Source organism: Hyperolius riggenbachi, chromosome 12 (genome assembly GCF_040937935.1).
Source record: "Hyperolius riggenbachi isolate aHypRig1 chromosome 12, aHypRig1.pri, whole genome shotgun sequence".
Classification (NCBI taxonomy): domain Eukaryota; kingdom Metazoa; phylum Chordata; class Amphibia; order Anura; family Hyperoliidae; genus Hyperolius; species Hyperolius riggenbachi.
Window position 1 is genome coordinate 58,345,783 of NC_090657.1, and position 17,845 is coordinate 58,363,627.

Sequence of the window (17,845 nt, forward strand, 5' to 3'; positions counted from 1 at the left end):
CTCTGTGTCCCCTCCGCTTTCCATCTCTGTCCCCCTACACTTGTGTCTGTCCCTCTCTGATAACATTGTCACCTCTGTGTCCCCCTCCACTCTCCATGTCCTCTCTCTGCTCATCACCTCTGTCCCCCTCCGCTCGTCACCTCCGTCACCCTCCATTCTGATTAGACCGCTTCAGATGTCCTAATCTGACTATGGCCCTCACCTATTGCCCAGTTCCAGAAATGCCTGGTCAATACCCGCTTTGGGCGGACTCCCGCTCATAGAATATAGCTTGAGCAGTCATGTGGGCGGAGTTACTCTTCAATGCTCATCACTTGATAGGAGAGGATGAGTTGCTGGCCGCCCTCCATGGCATCCACAGTGTTACAGATTTCAAGGGAATGCGATCATCCCTTATCAGCGTGTATAAAGGTTTCTCGGGCGCCATGACAACACCGTTCTAATGGGAGAGGGCTGGAGGAGTGAATGAAGTGATGCATGCGAGTCGTGTTTAATTATTTACAGTACTTGGTGGAGCAGAAGGAGCCTTTTAGACGGAACACTGTGGGCTTGAAGCGCTCTCAGCGATCACTAAATGTTCTCCCCGACCACGCTAATACATTTATTACACCAGTCTGAAGCCAAGAGGAAGAAGCAGTAAACAAGACTCCACAGAACGCTCTTAATGACGCCGCTGGTGCCGAATTTTTTTACCCATTTGATTTAAAGGGGAACACTCCTTCAATACGCTGTAAAATTTAAAAGAGACACTTAAAGGGATACTGTAGGGGGGGGGAGGGGGGGGGGGGGGGGGGAGTCGGGGGAAAATGAGTTGAAGTTACCCGGGGCTTCTAATGGTCCCCCGCAGGCATCCTGTGCCCGCGCAGCCACTCCCTAATGCTCCGGTCCCACCTCCGGTTCACTTCTGGAATTTCAGACTTTAAAGTCTGAAAACCACTGCGCCTGCGTTGCCGTGTCCTCAATCCCGCTGATGTCACCAGGAGCGCACGGCACAGACCATACTGGGCATGCGCGGTACGCTCCTGTGGCCATCAGCGGGAGTGAGGACACGGCAACGCAGGCGCAGTGGTTTTCAGACTTTAAACCTGAAATTCCAGAAGTGAACCAGAGGCGGGGCCGGAGCATTGGGGAGTGGCTGCGCGGGCACAGGATGCCTGCGGGGGACCATTAGAAGCCCCGGGTAAGTTCAACTCATTTTCCAGCGAGGAGAACGCCAGCGCATACCACTAAAGGTGCGTACACACATGCGACTATAGTCGTTTGTAACGATCGTTCCCCGATCTTTACCAACGACGATCGTTACAAAAAACGAACCACCGACTATTAAGGCAAACGACGAACGAGGCAAATCGCTACAAAACAAAGTTCTGTCTTGGCGGATTTTTACCACCGACGATCGTTAGCAAAAGTGGTACATCGTTGGAAACGATCGTTCGTACCAGGCTGGACATGCGCATTTCACTTTTTCTCCAAGGAACTTTACAATTTTATGCGCAGGCGCATTAAGTGCTTTTACGTGGTGTAACGTTCGTTCTAACGATGTGATCGTTACACACTTTTTAGAACTAACTTTACTTCGGTCGTTCTTTCGTCAATTAAAAGAACGTTCGTCGTTGACAACGAACGATCGTTGTCGCATGTGTGTACGTAGCATAAGGCTGCATCTGAAATGACCACCAGCTCAGTGTGCAGCACCTATATAGACTCTCTGCACACTTCGCATTCAATTCAGATGCAAATCATATGCAAATCTGCTACTACTTATCATGCAAACAGGAAACTAATGTTGCTAATGTTAGTACTTGTCTTGGTTGCAGGGCATGCATTTTTCAGTCTGGCAGAGGCGGTGTATGCCTGCGCGATTAAACATTCAATTGCAACATGTGTTTAGGGATGCGCAGCCTTTCCTCCCCCACATTTCCTCAACTCATTTTCCCCTGACCCCTTTACAGTGTCCCTTTAAGCGAAATAAAAACTTATGAAATAATGAATTGCATATGTAGTACAGATAATGAATAGAACATTAGTAGCAAAGAAAAAAGATTTTATTTCCAGTTATATAGCTTTTTTATTATAATATTACATTAGTCTGTCATATTTGTAATTACAAACCACACTCTGTATTATGACCCCTTGAACTTCCCTGCAGTAACACTTTATCTGAAGCTGTCGATCACTGTTTCTTTGATGTAAAAGTGCTTCAGAAAATAGGACCGTCTCCCATGTTAGGTTGAAGAGCTCAGAGAAGCTCTTTTGCATAGCTAACTGAAGTTTCTTAACTCTTCCTGTACTGCAAACAACATGAGACTTTTCTTTGCTCCTAATGTTCTATTTCTTAGCTGTACTACACATAGAATTCATGATATTAATACGTTTAATTTCACTTCAGATTCCCTTTAAACACAAAGTTTGGAGCTAGATTTGTCTGTTAGTAGAAGTGAATGGGGAGAGACCATTTCTCTCAGTTTTCAGATTTGATGCAGCTATACCAGAGGAGTTCCCTTAGGAAAACTTAAAGCAAACCTGAGCTGAAAATTAAAAGTCAAAATAAACATACACAGGTCATATTTGCCTCTTACATAGTCTACTCATCAATCTCTTTCTCTTCTCCTGCGTCCTTTTTCTCCACTGTGATCAATGGAATTCTCCATCTTCCATTTTGAAAATGGCCATTACCCCATAACAGCTTCCTGGTCAGCACACTGTTAAAGAGAACCGGAGGTGGGTTTGAAGAATATTATCTGCATACAGAGGCTGGATCTGCCTATACAGCCCAGTCTCTGTTGCTATCCCCAACCCCCCTAAGGTCCACCTGCACTCTGCAATCCCTCATAAATCACAGCCACGCTGCTGACAAACAGCTTGTCAGAGCTGGCTGTGTTTATCTCTATAGTGTCAGTCTGCTGCTCTCCCCGCCTCCTGCAGAACTCCAGTCCCCGCCTGCATCCCTTCCCTCCCTGTTGATTGGAGGGAAGGGACGGGGGCAGGGACCGGAGCTATGCAGGAGGCGGGGGAGCAGCTGAGACTGACACTACAGATGTAAACACAGCCTCACAGCATGGCTGTGATTTATGAGGGATTGCAGAGTGCAGGGGGACCTTAGTGGGGTTTGGGATAGCAACAGAGGCTGGGCTGTATAGGCAGATCCAGCCTCTGTATGCAGATAACATTCTTTAAAGAGAACCAGAGATGAAGCAACCTCATGTATTTTACCTTATAAATCAGTGGGAACATGACAGTAAACACCTAATCTGCTCTTTGTTACATTGTTCTCTGTTTAATTTGCCTGTTATCACCTCTAAGATAAGAATCCCGACTAAGCAGTCGGTCTGGCTTTGCTACAGAATAATTATAGCTGAGACTGTGTTCTTTGCTGTCTTCAAGTCCAAGCCTGCCCCCTGCTGGCTTTGCTCAGGAATCATTATAGCTGAGTCATTATAGCAAAGCCAGACTCAATGCTCAGTCCGGGATTCTTATCTCAGCTAGATAACAGACACTTTTAGCAGTGAGGATGGAACAGAGAGCATGGTAAATGTTTTCTCTAATGTTCCCACTGATTTCTATGGTAAAATACACAAGGGGGCTTCGTCTCTGGTTCACTTTAAACACACCTCGGGTTATCTTTAAACTGTAATATCTTCTAACTGAGCAATAGGGAAACATGGACATTCCCATGAACATCAGTTATCAATCGAGCAAGCTGGAAAATCCCCAGCCGACGCAGTGGATCAGGTGGGTGGGGGTAAGGGCATGCAATATTGGGACTAGTGAAAACAAGACAAAAAACGCAGCAGCTGTCCCCCCAAAAAGGTTAATGTTCCCTAACGCAACGTGTGCACTATGAACAGCACACTGATTTTACAGTGCTGTGAGTTGGGCTGCGTTACTGGCTGCTGTAACGTGGGACTTTAACGTCCCACTGTGAAACCAGCCTAAAGGTTATAATGCTGTTGCATATCTTTTAGAGCAGAGAGGAAGTTCCAAGTTCAGGTCCGCTTTAAGTTCTTTAAAAGTTCATTGTGCTATTTTACCTTTTTAATAGGATGTTGTGGACATGAATACCTCTTTAAATCCTTATTTTTCTTTTCTTCTTTCGTATAACTTCCCTTGCACTAAGCCTTCAAGCTATGGCTAACCTTAACTAATGACTCTGATATGTAACGATTGTCATCCATATCAACTTCAGCGTCTGACACTCAGTCCTTCCCCTTGCAGCCGATACAGTGGACTGGTCGATAACATGACCTCACATCCATGCACCCCCTTGCCAATAACTCGCCAGATCTATCGCACTGTGTTAACCGGTGGTGCCTGTGCCAGCTAACAGCTTGCTGTGACAGGTTCCCTTTATAGGGAACCTGAACAGAGTAAAATTAGTTAAAAAACACATGATGTACCTGCAAATGAATATTACATACTTACCTCACCATCAGTTTCTCTCAGAAGCTCACCATTTTCTTCTTACAACGATCTCTTCCAGTTCTGACAAGATTTGTCAGAACTGAAATATACAGGGGTTGGACAAAATAATGGAAACACCTAACATTTTGGCATAATAATCTTTGAACATGTTTTAAAGAGAATCTGTACTCTGAAATTCTTACAATAAAATGCATACCATTCTATTCATTATGTTCTCCTGGGCCCCTCTTTGCTGTTTCTGCCACTCCCTGCTGCAATCCTGGCTTGTAATTGCCAGTTTTAGGCAGTAATAGGCTGTGATAGGCTGAGAGAAGGTCAGTCTGTGACTCATACAGAGTCTGCAGGGGGCGTGGAGAGGGTGTGTATAACTCCTCCCCATCACAGCAGAGCAGCACATTCCTGCCTGAGCTTACAAAGCTGACAAAAGAAAGAAGATTAGATTATATAACAGAGATAATACAGCAACTGTGCAACTAGAAAAGGCTGCAGTAAAGATTCATACACACCTACCAACTATCTGTCCAACTATCTGCCAAACTTGTCTGTAATGCTGGGCATACACGGAGTTTCTTTTCCTTATCAATCGAGCCGCTGATGGCTCGATTGATAATATCAGACAGGTCCGATGACCTGCCGGATAGACTCCCCGCTCGATCCCCGCCGGCGGACAATAGCGGAAAATAGAGCGGCTGATAAGGAGCGCCGGTGGGGACGAGCGGGAATCGATATGCGCGGACGAGCAGGGATGCGCCGGCATCGAGCCAGCGGCTCGATCCGGCGCATAATTGCATCAGTGTATGCCCAGCATTAAGCCCCATACAACTTTTGTTGAGAAACAAGTTGAAACAACTAAAAAAAATATTTTGTTATTATTCAAAAAGCTGATAAGACTGATAAGAAGTCAATCCAACTGGTGGATTGACTTCTTATTAGTCTTATCAGCTTTTTGAACAATCGCAAAATACTTTTTTTTTAAGTTGTTTCAACTTGTTTCACAACAAAAGCTGTTTGACAATTGTGCTGCATAAAAGACAGCTGTTGAGCGTGTGAATGGGGCTTAAGAGACAAGTTTGGCAGATAGTTGGTGGGTGTGTATGAACCTTAAAGGACTTACGAGGCCAAAATCTGCCCCCAAAACGTAAAAATAGTTAACTACCTGCATGACTTTGTAAGGCACAGAGGACGCCTCCTGCATAAAGATGGGTTGGCCCTAGAGCTGCGCAGCAGCAGTAGCGGCTATGCAGACTGCGCAGCCGTGGCCAGCTCCGGCGGCCATCTTTATGCAGGCTGCAGATACCGACCCGGGCCGTGGGGTCGCAGCCTTTCAGGGGGCTATTGAGCAGAGGGGACCAGGGAACGGCACGGAGGGCGCGGATGGCGTCCTCCGTGCCTTACAAGGTCATGCAGGTAGTTAACTTTTTTTGCGTTTTGGGGGCAGATTTTGGCCTCGTAAGTCCTTTAAGACAGACCACATTAGAACAGGTATAGGAACTTGTAGGATCGAAGAAATAAGGCTGAAAATTTTGTTACAGAGTCTCTTTAACCTGCTGGGCATTCAAATTCCCGCGGCCGCATGGCCGGGAGGGTTTATGTCGCAGATTTTTTTTTTTTGATCATGTAGCTAGCCTAGCGCTAGCTACATGATTGTACTCTGTCTGCTCCCTCCCACCCTTCCGATCGCCGCCGGCCGTAGGGCTTCCCCCGTCGCCATGATGACAAACGGAGTGACGTCATCGACGTCGTGACGTCACAGGGACTCCCGATCCACCCCAAAGCGCAGCCTGGTGGCGACTGGCCAGGCTGCGCACGGGGTCTGCGGGGGGGGGGGGGGGGGGGCTCTTTCGCGGCGGATCGCTAGCTGCGTGTTTGAAAAAAAATAAATTATCAAACTCGGCCCAACGGAGCAGTGAGCAGTGCCCTTTAGCCTCTCTGGACGAGCTCAGCTCGTCCAGAACGCTACGGAGGTTAAGCAATCAAAACTTGACATGTTAAATTTTTTTGGTTTATTATTTTTGTTATTTGATATGCTTAATTAAACTAATTGTTTTTTATAGATATTTAAACAAAAGTTGGTTATAATTTATAAAAATGGCAGATCTCTCAGACTTTCAAAGAGGCAAAATTGTTGGTGCTCGTATGGCAGGAGCAAATGTAACAAACTGCCTGAATGCTTGGCATTTCAAGAGGTACTGTTTCAAAAGTAATGACTGCCTTTGGAAAGAGAAAGAAAAACTTCCCCAGCAAAGCACAGTTGTGGCCGAAAGTCGAAGTTGTCAGAGAGAGTGTCAGACTCCAAATCGAATTGTTAGAAAAGCTCGCAAGACCACGGCTCCTAAAATCACTGCAGAGCTGAATGAACACCTACAGAACCCAGTTTCCACAAAAACTGTTCGTCGGGAGCTGCACAAATCTGGATTCCACGGGAGAACTGCAATTAGAAAACCTCTGCTCTCAAAGACAAATGAGTGGTGTAGAAACCATCAGAATTGTTCCCTCGAGCAGTGGAAAAATGTGATTTCCCATTAGATTGTAAGCTCGCAAGCTGTTTACTGTTTTGTAACAATATTTGTGCTGCTTGGAACTCTGCTGTACATTTGTTAGTTGTATCTAAGTTCCCCTTGTTGTCTTATTGTGCTTAGTAAAGCGCTGCGGAATATGTTGGCGCTATATAAATAAATAATAATTTTCTGTGACGAATGATCCTCATTTCCAACCTCTGGCTGAGTGTATGTTTGGAGACAGCCGAAAGAAGCATTTCATCCAGACTGCCTTCTCCCAACCGTAAAACATGGCGGGGTTCTGTGATGATCTGGGGTGCCATTTCTTGGAAATCCGCTGGGCCAACGATTTCCCTTCATGGAAGAATTAACAACCGAGACTATTTAGGAATTTTGGGCGACCAAGTTCATCCTATGTTCCAAGAACTGTTTCCGGAGGGGAATGCCATCTTTGAAGATGATAATGCCCCAATCCATACAGCTATAATCGTTAAAGAATGGCACGAGGAACATTCTAATAAAGTTTAGCATCTCATCTTGCCACCACAATCCCCAGACCTCAACATTGAGCATTTATGGTCGTTATTAGATATTCAAGTAAGAAGTCGATTTCCGCCACCATTGTCTCTAAAAGAACTGGAGGGTGTTTTAACTGAAGAATGGGCTAAAATTCCTTTAGAAACAATTCACAATTTGTATGAATCAATACCACGGAGAACTGAGGCTGTAATTGCTGCAAAAGGTGGACCTACACCATATTAAAATATATTTAGTTGATTTTTAAGGCGTTTCCATTATTTTGTCCAACCCCTGTATCAGTAGCTGTCAGTTATATATCAATTGCTGTCAGGTAGAACTTAAGGGACAACTGATGAGCAAGGTAATGTCCATGTTTCCCTATAGCTCAAGTGGACGATATTACATTTCAACAGTGTGCTGACCAGGGGTAGTGGCCAGTTTTAAAATTAAGGACTCAGGATTCCATTGATCGCAGCGGACAAACAGGATGCAGGAGAGGAGAAAGATTGATGTGTAAACTACACGGGAGGTAAGTATGACCTGTGTATGTTTATTTTGACTTTTAATTTGCAGTTCAGGTGTGCTTTAAGCACTGCCTCAAGCTAAAGTTCTCCTTTAACACAAACACTTGAGCAACTGTCAGCGCTAAAGGCCTGAACATCTACCAGGTTTTGCCTGCTTTTACTTCTGGGATGGCCCAAAGCCAAAAAACAGCTCAGCCGCCGACACAGGTTAGGACTTTGAAAGCCGATATCAAAGTCAATAGACGCCACGGTAATTTGTATCTTTGTAAGCTGTAACAGAGCTATTAAACCCATATTATAGGTTCTCTTCGCTATACGGCGTCTTCGCTGTTTAGGCAAATGGGTGATTTGCATTACTCACAATTTTCTATTGTTCTTAGGTCTCCACCCCTTGCAGTGTGTGTGCTGCTTAGATACTGGCTATAAATGACATTATAGAGTTTCCCAGGGTCTTCTGATTAATCAGGATAGTTTTTATTGGCCAAGTATGTTCACACTTACCAGGAATCTGACTTGGCAAGTGCTTAGCAAACAGACAACATAGCATCCAAGCAGACAGATTTTCCTCATTCAAAAATGTCCCAGACGTCTTTAGTGTTGGGTCACTAAGACCGACGGCTGTAGTTATGCTATTGTAATTCTTGCTGCGAGGCACCTCCCCCTTTTCAGCCTATTCCCCTCCTCCATAGAACAGAATAGGCTACAAGCAGTGTGCCATGCAGCGATCAAACTGTCACCCCTGACTACCAAACAATGTATACAGTGATGTATAATGCTACACCAAGAGTATCTTAATGGCAATCTGCAGCAGCGCCTTAGATTATTTCATTTTTATTTTCCTACAGTTTCAATTAGCTGTAGGAGCTGCTATGTTCCAAAAGTCAACCTCCCCCCGCCCCTCCTTCTCACTGCCCTTAGCCAGGGTGTGAAGTTCAGCATGTGTGACTTCTCTTAACTGTTTAAAGCACAGTGTCTCCTTCCTCCCCTCCCTGATGCTAAATACTTTTGTTTGGAAGTAGAAGAAGAATACTTCGAATGGAAGTAGAAGACTACAGCCTGTATTTAACTCTTATGATGGAAATACACAATGATTTTTTTTAGCAGATAGATGGCTCGATAAATAATTTCCGACAGGTTCGATAGAATTTCGATTGCTTTCCATTTACTTATATGAGGAAAAACTATCGGAAAATAGATTGGCCAGTAAATACGCCAAAAAACTCATTGTGTATTCCTAGCATTACCGTAAATGTAAAATGATGAGGTAAAATGAAAGTTTGGTGTTTTTTTGTGTTTTTTTTTATATTAATGAGCCACATTGTTAGCGTGCATGTTTACTGTGCTATTGGGGCAATGTTCGAGGGTCAAATTTGATCAATTGTATCCAATTTACCAGTGATCTGTTGCTCTCAACATAGGGGGTCTCTGACACCACACATCAGCGACATGCAATGCTATTTGTCTTTACACATCCGTACATCATGACATGGATAAACGAGAGCTTTCACAGCTGCTTTGATACGATGTATATGCTACTAATATAAGCGTTCCTGGAAAGGCAGTGTCCTGATCACCGCAGTTACTTACTGCATGTGTGTAGCAGTTGGCAGCGTGTTCATAGCAGGTCGGCTTGTAGCGGCTGTTGGCCGGAGCTCTGTGGTTCATAAACCTGCAAAAAGAAAGGGAGACTGTGAAACTCACACAGGCCGAGGCCGCCACTTTCAGGAAGAGGTTAATGAGTCGCTTCTCTGTAACCCCCACAAAAAGGAAACATGTTGCTAAAGAGGAACTGTCGTGAAAATACATAAATAAAAGTCAATGGGAACTAGCCAGACACTTGCCTAAGGAGAGGGAAGGTTCTGGATCCTATAGAGCCTTCCCAGTGCCCTTGTTTAAGCGGCAGCTGCACCATTTGAATCCCGTGCGGCGGGGGACTTCGGAAGCAGATTTCTCCAGATGACTGGCAGCTCTGTGCTCGTGCAGGCACAGTACTAAGCCGTCCGTCTTTGAGAGCACTGTCTACCGAAGACTTCCAAAGCCTCCATTGGATCACATCAAAGAGTATGCAAATGGTCGGCACCATGGGAACGTGGATCAGCCTCGGTAGAAGCACCGCCGCGCGAAGCGGTCACTAGGCTACCAGTTTCTGCCCTACACCCACCTATGATATAGTAGGACATCCATCTCATTCAGAAAGACAGGTTCCATCAGGCATAGTTGTCCCAATATAGCTGGCATAGTGCCCCAGTATAGCTAGTATAGTGCCCCAGTATAGCTAGTATAGTAGTGCCTCAGTATAGCTAGTATAGTGCCCCAGTATAGCTGGCATAGTGCCCCAGTATAGCTGGCATAGTGCCCCAGTATAGCTAGTATAGTAGTGCCTCAGTATAGCTAGTATAGTAGTGCCTCAGTATAGCTAGTATAGTGCCCCAGTAAAGCTAGTATATTGCCCCAGTAAAGCTAGTATAGTGCCCCAGTATAGCTGGCATAGTGCCCCAGTATAGCTGGCATAGTGCCCCAGTATAGCTGGCATAGTGCCCCAGTATAGCTGGCATAGTGCCCCAGTATAGCTGGCATAGTGCCCCAGTATAGCTGGCATAGTGCCCCAGTATAGCTGGCATAGTGCCCCAGTATAGCTAGTATAGTAGTGCCTCAGTATAGCTAGTATAGTGCCCCAGTATAGCTAGTATAGTAGTGCCTCAGTATAGCTAGTATAGTGCCCCACTATAGCTAGTATAGTGCCCCAGTATAGCTGGCATAGTGCCCCAGTATAGCTAGTATAGTGCCCCAGTATAGCTAGTATAGTAGTGCCTCAGTATAGCTAGTATAGTGCCCCACTATAGCTAGTATAGTGCCCCAGTATAGCTGGCATAGTGCCCCAGTATAGCTAGTATAGTGCTCAGTATAGCCAGTATAGTGCCCCAGTATAGCTAGTATAGTAGTGCCCCAGTATAGCTAGTATAGTGCCCCAGTATAGCTAGTATAGTAGTGCCCCAGTATAGCTAGTATAGTGCTCAGTATAGCCAGTATAGTGCCCCAGTATAGCTAGTATAGTAGTGCCCCAGTATAGCTAGTATAGTGCCCCACTATAGCTAGTATAGTGCCCCAGTATAGCTAGTATAGTGCCCCAGTATAGCTAGTATAGTAGTGCCTCAGTATAGCTAGTATAGTGCCCCACTATAGCTAGTATAGTGCCCCAGTATAGCTAGTATAGTGCCCCAGTATAGCTAGTATAGTAGTGCCTCAGTATAGCTAGTATAGTGCCCCAGTATAGCTAGTATAGTGCCCCAGTATAGCTAGTATAGTGCTCAGTATTAGCCAGTATAGTACCCCAGTATAGCTAGTATAGTGCCCCAGTATTGCTAGTATAGTGCCCCAGTATAGCTAGTATAGTGCCCCAGTCTAGCCACCCCCCCCCCCCCCCGATGCTGTTACCTTAGCCGGCGGCCCCTTCTTTTCTTATATTCCTCTCTCCTGCCAGCGTGTAACTGATTCACAGCAGCGCGAGAAGCAGGAGAGAGCGCGGCTTCCTGTAGCGGCGATGTGTATCACCGTTACTATGGGAACCGCTCTCCTGCTTCCTCCTCATCACAGCAGCCGAGAGACGCGCTGCTGTGAATCAGTTACATGCCGGCAGGAGAGAGGAATATAAGAAACAGCCGCCGCAGGAGGGGGGGGGGGGGGGGGGGGGCAAGAGGACAGTCCCGCGGCCCAACTGCAAACGTCCCGCGGACCAGCAGTGGGCCGCGGACTGGTGGTTGGGGACCCCGTCTATAGGACCCAGAGCCTTCCCTCTCCATAGGTGGGTATCTAGCGGATTTTATTTACTTTTTTTTTTTTTTTTACTAATACTAATACAAATGCTCTTTTTTTAACAATATTCATTCATAAAATTATGTTGTCAGCGTTTGCCCTTTGTAAAATCTTTCCTCTCTCTGATTTACATTTTGAAATGTACTGCAGGAGGTGACTCCTTTAATATACTGACAGATGATCCCTGCCGAATGTTTGCATTTTTAGAGTTCTAAAGCCAGTAGAAAGTTTACCAGGTCTCCCAGAATTCTCTGGGGAGAGGGGGGGTGTAGAATTCCGCATAGTAAAAAACTAGGCGAAGCCTCAGTGGGAGGGCGGGGCTACATACTACTATACAGCAATATATAGATATAGGAAGTGTTTCTGATGCTGAAACCAGGATATTTCATGTAAAAGTGGCTATCTTGAATAAAATGTACTGCATTCTACTTTATGACCTTAGAGTTTCTCCACAATCAAAGTAATGGGCAAAAAAAACTGTTTCAGGCAACCAACAGTCCTCTTTGTGTGAGGGGACTAGTCTTGGGGCCACATTTGCAGCTGTCAGGCAGGGAACACACTTGCCTTTCAGTTTTCTGCGTACTTTTTCTGCACACTAAGGCTATCATTTATAAAGGTGCAGTCGGTAGTGCGGGAAAACACCGTTCTTCTCCGCAACCGGTACTTAAGACTTCTGTGTGGTCATTCATAAAGAAGTTGCCTGTTGCGGTAGAAGTGCGGAGGTTTTCTGGAGGAAGCTGGCGGCAGCGTGGTGGAAGAGATGCGGAAACATAAAAGCTGCCCGATTCCCTCCGTGCGCTGCTCTGTCTGATGCTGCTTGGGAGGTCCGTCCCATTCATTTGCAAGTAATCCGCCCGCCTATCGCTACTGTCGAGCAAGCGGTATTTTCCTTCTGCATACCGCTTGCTCTAATCTTTATGAATGGACGTGTTTGTAACTTTTTCTAGATAAATCTAGAAAAACTCCGCACAAGGCGGAAATGTTTTGCTCTGCACCGGAATGTAAGCTTTTCATGCAGAAAGAGCCTTTATGAATGGGGATTTTGCTGAGTGTTCGGTAAAGTCAGCGGTATTAAGCATTTCCGCATGCGGAAATGCTTTATGAATGATAGCTAGTGTGTTTCTATGTAAGAAATCACGTGCGTTTTTTTCACAGCAGCTAATGTAATTGATACAGAAAACTGACAAAATGTGCAGAATCATGATGCAGGTGGTCAGTTTTTTTTTTTCTGCGCGCGAAAAACATTAAGTGTGCTCTAGCCCATTGATTAACACGAGTTCTCAGTTTTTCTGTGCAGAAAACATGCACGAAAACAGCCAAGTGTGTTCCCTGCCTCAGTGAGCTGAATTCTACAACAAATAAATTACGGTAGATAGTAGGGACACATGAATGCAGTGGCTGGATAGTGTACTGGTTAAAGTCATTGGGAATTGCATTTAAAGAAACACTGAAGCGAAAAAAAAAATTATGATAGAATGATTTGTATGTGTAGTACAGCTAAGAAATAAAACAGGAGCAGAGACATAAGTCTAATATGGTTTCCAGTACAGGAAGAGTTAAGAAACTCCAGTTATCTATGCAAAAGAGCCATTGAGCTCCAAGACTTTCAAAGTCGCAGAGAGCTCTGTCTTCTGAAGCTTGTTATCTCAACTGTCGGTCACTGTATTTCTTTTTCTTGCAGAGGACAGTTCAATAGTTCACTAGCCTGCTCTGTAAAAAACATTTAGAATGCTGAGTAGTGTGTAAACTGCAAATATTAGAGAATGATGCAATGTTATAAAAACACTATATAACTAAAAATAAAAAGGAGAATATTTTCTTTTCTACTAATGTTCTAGTAATTATCCCTACTACACAACCAACTTATATGATAATTTTTTATTTTTTTTGCTTCAGTGCCTTATATAGAGTCCTATAGAGCATTCTCCTGCGCTCCCCTCCCGGTGTTTGTTCATGCGCAGTATCCCCCATATCAGTTCGACCAAATCTGTCAAATACTGCTATGTCCGCCACCAGAATACTGCGCAGACGTGAGCGCTCTTTTTTGTGCACTTAAGCGTGCACAATATGGAGCCGCCTGTCTTCCGGAGGACTCGGCTCCTGAAGAATTCCGAAGTCCCCCGCGGCATGGATTCATACGGGGAAACTAGCGAGCACCAAGGGCACCGGGAGAGGAGAGGGAAGGCTCTATAGAGCCCAGAGCCTTTCCTCTTCTTAGGCAAGTGTCTGGCTTTTTTTCTTTTTTTTTTTTTAATGCGATTCCCAATAACTTTAAAGAGAAACTCAGACGAAGAATTTAACTTTATCCCAATCAGTAGCTGATACCCCCTTTTACATGAGAAATCTATTCCTTTTCACAAACGGATCATCAGGGGGCGCTGTATGACTGATATTGTGGTGAAACCCCATCCCACAAGAAACGGAGTACGTATTCTTGGCAGTTTCCGGTCTGTGAACCTTGCTGCATTGTGGGAAATAGCTGTTTACAGCCGTTTCCAACTGCCAAAAAAACATGCAGCAGCTACATCACCTGCCAACAGTAACAATGTCACCATGTAATACATGTCAGAATGTAAATCAGGAATTTAAAAGATTTTACAATGGGCAAACACTGACTAAATCATTTATACATAATTATTGTAAAAATGAAGCACTTTTTTTATTACATTATTTTCACTGGAGTTCCTCTTTAAGGGCTCCGCCTCTGACAGCGGAGACCGGAGTTCAAATCTCGGTTCTTCCTGCTCAGTAAGCCAGCAACTATTTAGTGAGGAGACCCTGGGCAAGACTCCCTAACACTGCTATAGAGCGCTTTGAGTCCGCCAGAAGAACAGCACAATATAAAAGTTATTTGTCTTGTCATGAATGGGAAACCGGAGGGTCATGTCAAGGCTCTTACAGTAATAGTTGTACAATGGTAATATCCAAAACTGAATGCATACTGCAGCAGGTAAACATTGGGAGCATACCATGAGTGCTACCACTCACCTCCTGCTGGGGGCAGCGCATAGCCAGACACCAGCTATGCCTATTGGTTCCTGCAGAATCTGCTACCACTGCAATGTCTCTGTGTCTCTCTATCCATTACTGACAGGGCTGAGGCTGGCTCACAACAGGAGAATATAAAACCTCGCCATCTCTGCATGGCTTCCAATGTACAACAAGAACAAAACATTTGTAAAGCAATTTTCTCCCTGAGGACCCAAAGCGCATAAGCTTGTCTCAGATCAGTACATAGTGATGTGTACAGGGGGGAAAAAGTTATAGGATCATAAATACCAGACTAAACAGGTGGCTTTTTAGTTTTGATGTAAACCTCCGGTGTTGGAGTTGTGTTGATTGGGTGTGGCAAGGTATTCCAAAAGGCAGGGGCAGCATGACAGAAGGATCTATGTGAGCGGGCGAGTTCTGGGTCCATATTAATAGCTGACAATGAGGAGCAGGGGGAATTCCACAGCCAATAAAAGGAGATCATGGAAGTAAACAGAATACTCTAGCATTCTTTAACCACATTTTTCTTGTTATTACTGTATAAAATGGCAGCATACAGTATTACACAGCACAGTACAAAATAAATGAATAGCAGGTGGAGGTTAAATCAGGACATAATCACAAATGCACACCACAGAAAGGAAGAGGACCTGTCCCATCAAGTGCATAAGCTGAAGGTTGCCACTAACGACCCAATTTCCCAAACGACTGATTTAATCATTGAAACAACTATTCCACCAAAAGAAGGAATGATAAACAAAATCAATCAGACTAAAAGAATCGTTTCAAATTCAGACAGAACAATAGTCTGTTGTTAATGGTCACCGGCTCATTAGTGACGTCAGTACGTGCGGCGGTGTCACATGGTACAGGTGCTCGCGGTGACAGGTGAGCCGGCAGCACTCACCACTGCCTCGAAAAAAATCAAGCTCTTGTGACCGAAATATTCCAGAATACCTGACTGACCGGTTTGACCAATTTTGGCCAGAAATCAATCAAAACGATTGCTCATTATGATCAAATTGCCTAGATATTAATGACAAAAATTGGGTAATTTATTGCAATGCATCTTTAAAGAGGAACTCCAATGAAAATAATGCAATAAAAAAAAGTGCTTCATTTTTACAATAATTATGTATAAATGATTTAAGTCAGTGTATACCCATTGTAAAATCTTTTAAAGCTCTGATTTACATTCTGACATGTATCACATGGTGACATTTTTACTGCTGGCAGGTGATATCAGTAGAAGGAGATGCTGCTTGCTTTTTTCGCAGTTGGCCTCAGCTGTAAACAGCTGTTATTTCCCACAATGCAATGAGTGACATCACACTGTGGGAGGGGCTTCACCACAATATCAGCCATACAGAGCCCCCTGATAAGCCGTTGGTGAAAAGGAATAGATTTATCATGTAAGGGGGTATCAGCTACTGATTGGGATGAAGTTCAATTCTTGGTTTCCCTTTAATAGAACTGCGCCATTTGTGGCGCAAATCAATGGGATACGATTCTTCAGCCGATCGGAAAAGGAAAAATTATTCTGAAAGTTGGATTTTCTGATGAAATACGAGTCTAAAAACCTCTTAGTGATCCAGATATGAATAACCCCCTTTTTTACTTCTACTTACCCAGGGCTTCCTCCAGCCCCAGAAGCATGGATGTGTCCCTCGCTGTCCTCCTGTGGTCCTCCGTTAAGCCGCAATCTGCTCCGGTAAGCGGCAGTGTGATGTCACCAGAGGGCCTTCTGCGCGGACCGGCTGACGTCAGACTGAGCAGTCTATCGGGGTTTTGCTGCGGCTACACTGAGGATTCCGGCCGGCCCACGGGAGGACAGCGAGGGACGCATTCATGCATCTGGGGCAGGAGGAGACCCCGGGTAAGTAAAAAAAAAAAAAAAAAAAAGGGGGGGGTTTATTCATCTCTGGGTCACTTTTTAGTTTATGGAAACAATCGATAATTGCCTTCTGATTAGTTACGATCGCTCAAATCACGTCAAAAGATTGCATCTGATGAAAAAAAATTGTACCGTTAATAGGCACCTTCATACAGATGGAGGAGGGTGTGGAATATGCACGGGAGATCTCCAAGAAGGCTGGCGTTTCTATTTTGAGTTAAAAGTCAGTGGAAATGAAATGCCCACACAGATCTGACGCCAACGCTAAACGTTTAGCAACACGTAAGGGACGGATCTGAACGCCAGCTGATGCCATTGTATGTAAATCTCCCATGATCTCATGCTGCAGGGTGTGCAAAACTGCTTGAGAAGACAAAACTGGTCGTTACTAGAGGATTTATTTTACCATTCCGTAACTAGAACCTGACTAACAAGATCTGTGTCTGTCACCGCCGGTGCCTTTCTGCAGTCTGTACGTGGGACGCCTCTTTGGCCTCGGTTGCCATGGTAACCATGCATCACTCAGTTCAGAGGAGTCTGCGGGAGCAAAATCATAATTTTCCCACCGCGAGAGCTTCGGCAGAACGCGGCGCTTCTAAATATAGAAGGCCAAATTCATTAAGCCGGGCTACCTTTTTTATACCAGAGTCAGAGTAAACAAGGACGGGAGCGGTGGGCTGGGAAGCGATGCCTTCCATTTGCAGTTAGTGGAAGCTAAGCCTTTGCTGTACATATACAGTGCTGCCAGAATTATTCATACCCCTGGCAAATTTTGACTTAAAGTGAACCGAGCACCTTTTTAGCACTCAGGACATTTCTATAGCACATGAAAAATGCATGCCAACAATCTGTTTCATTATTAAAATTTTCATTTACCTTTGTATTTTACTTTAAAAGTAGTAGTATTAGCCTGTTTCAGCAGACCTGACAGTCCACTGAGCTCTCAGGAAGCTAATTCTTTTATTGGGCTAATTACCCATAAGTAAACAATAGCTTTTCTCTCAAAGGGGGTGGGTAATTAGGACTGTTTGACACACACACACTATGTCTTTGAAGAAACAGTCCTTCTGGGTAATTAGCCCAATAAAAGAATTAGCTTCCTGAGAGCTCTGTGGACGGTCAGGTCTGCTGAAACAGGCTAATACTACTACTTTTAAAGTAAAATACAAAGGTAAATGAAAATT

General features: G+C 44.6%; 1 protein-coding gene across 3 annotated transcripts in view; it reads right to left on the reverse strand.

Moving 5' to 3' along the window:
• The window catches only part of MMD (monocyte to macrophage differentiation associated), a 190,236-nt gene that overhangs the window by 32,192 nt on the left and 140,199 nt on the right, over positions 1-17,845 (reverse strand). For all 3 annotated transcript variants that reach the window (XM_068263061.1, XM_068263060.1, XM_068263062.1), the window contains exon 2: positions 9,551-9,632. In XM_068263061.1, the coding sequence (XP_068119162.1) occupies positions 9,551-9,632 (82 nt within the window). The remainder of the gene's footprint in view (positions 1-9,550; positions 9,633-17,845) is intronic.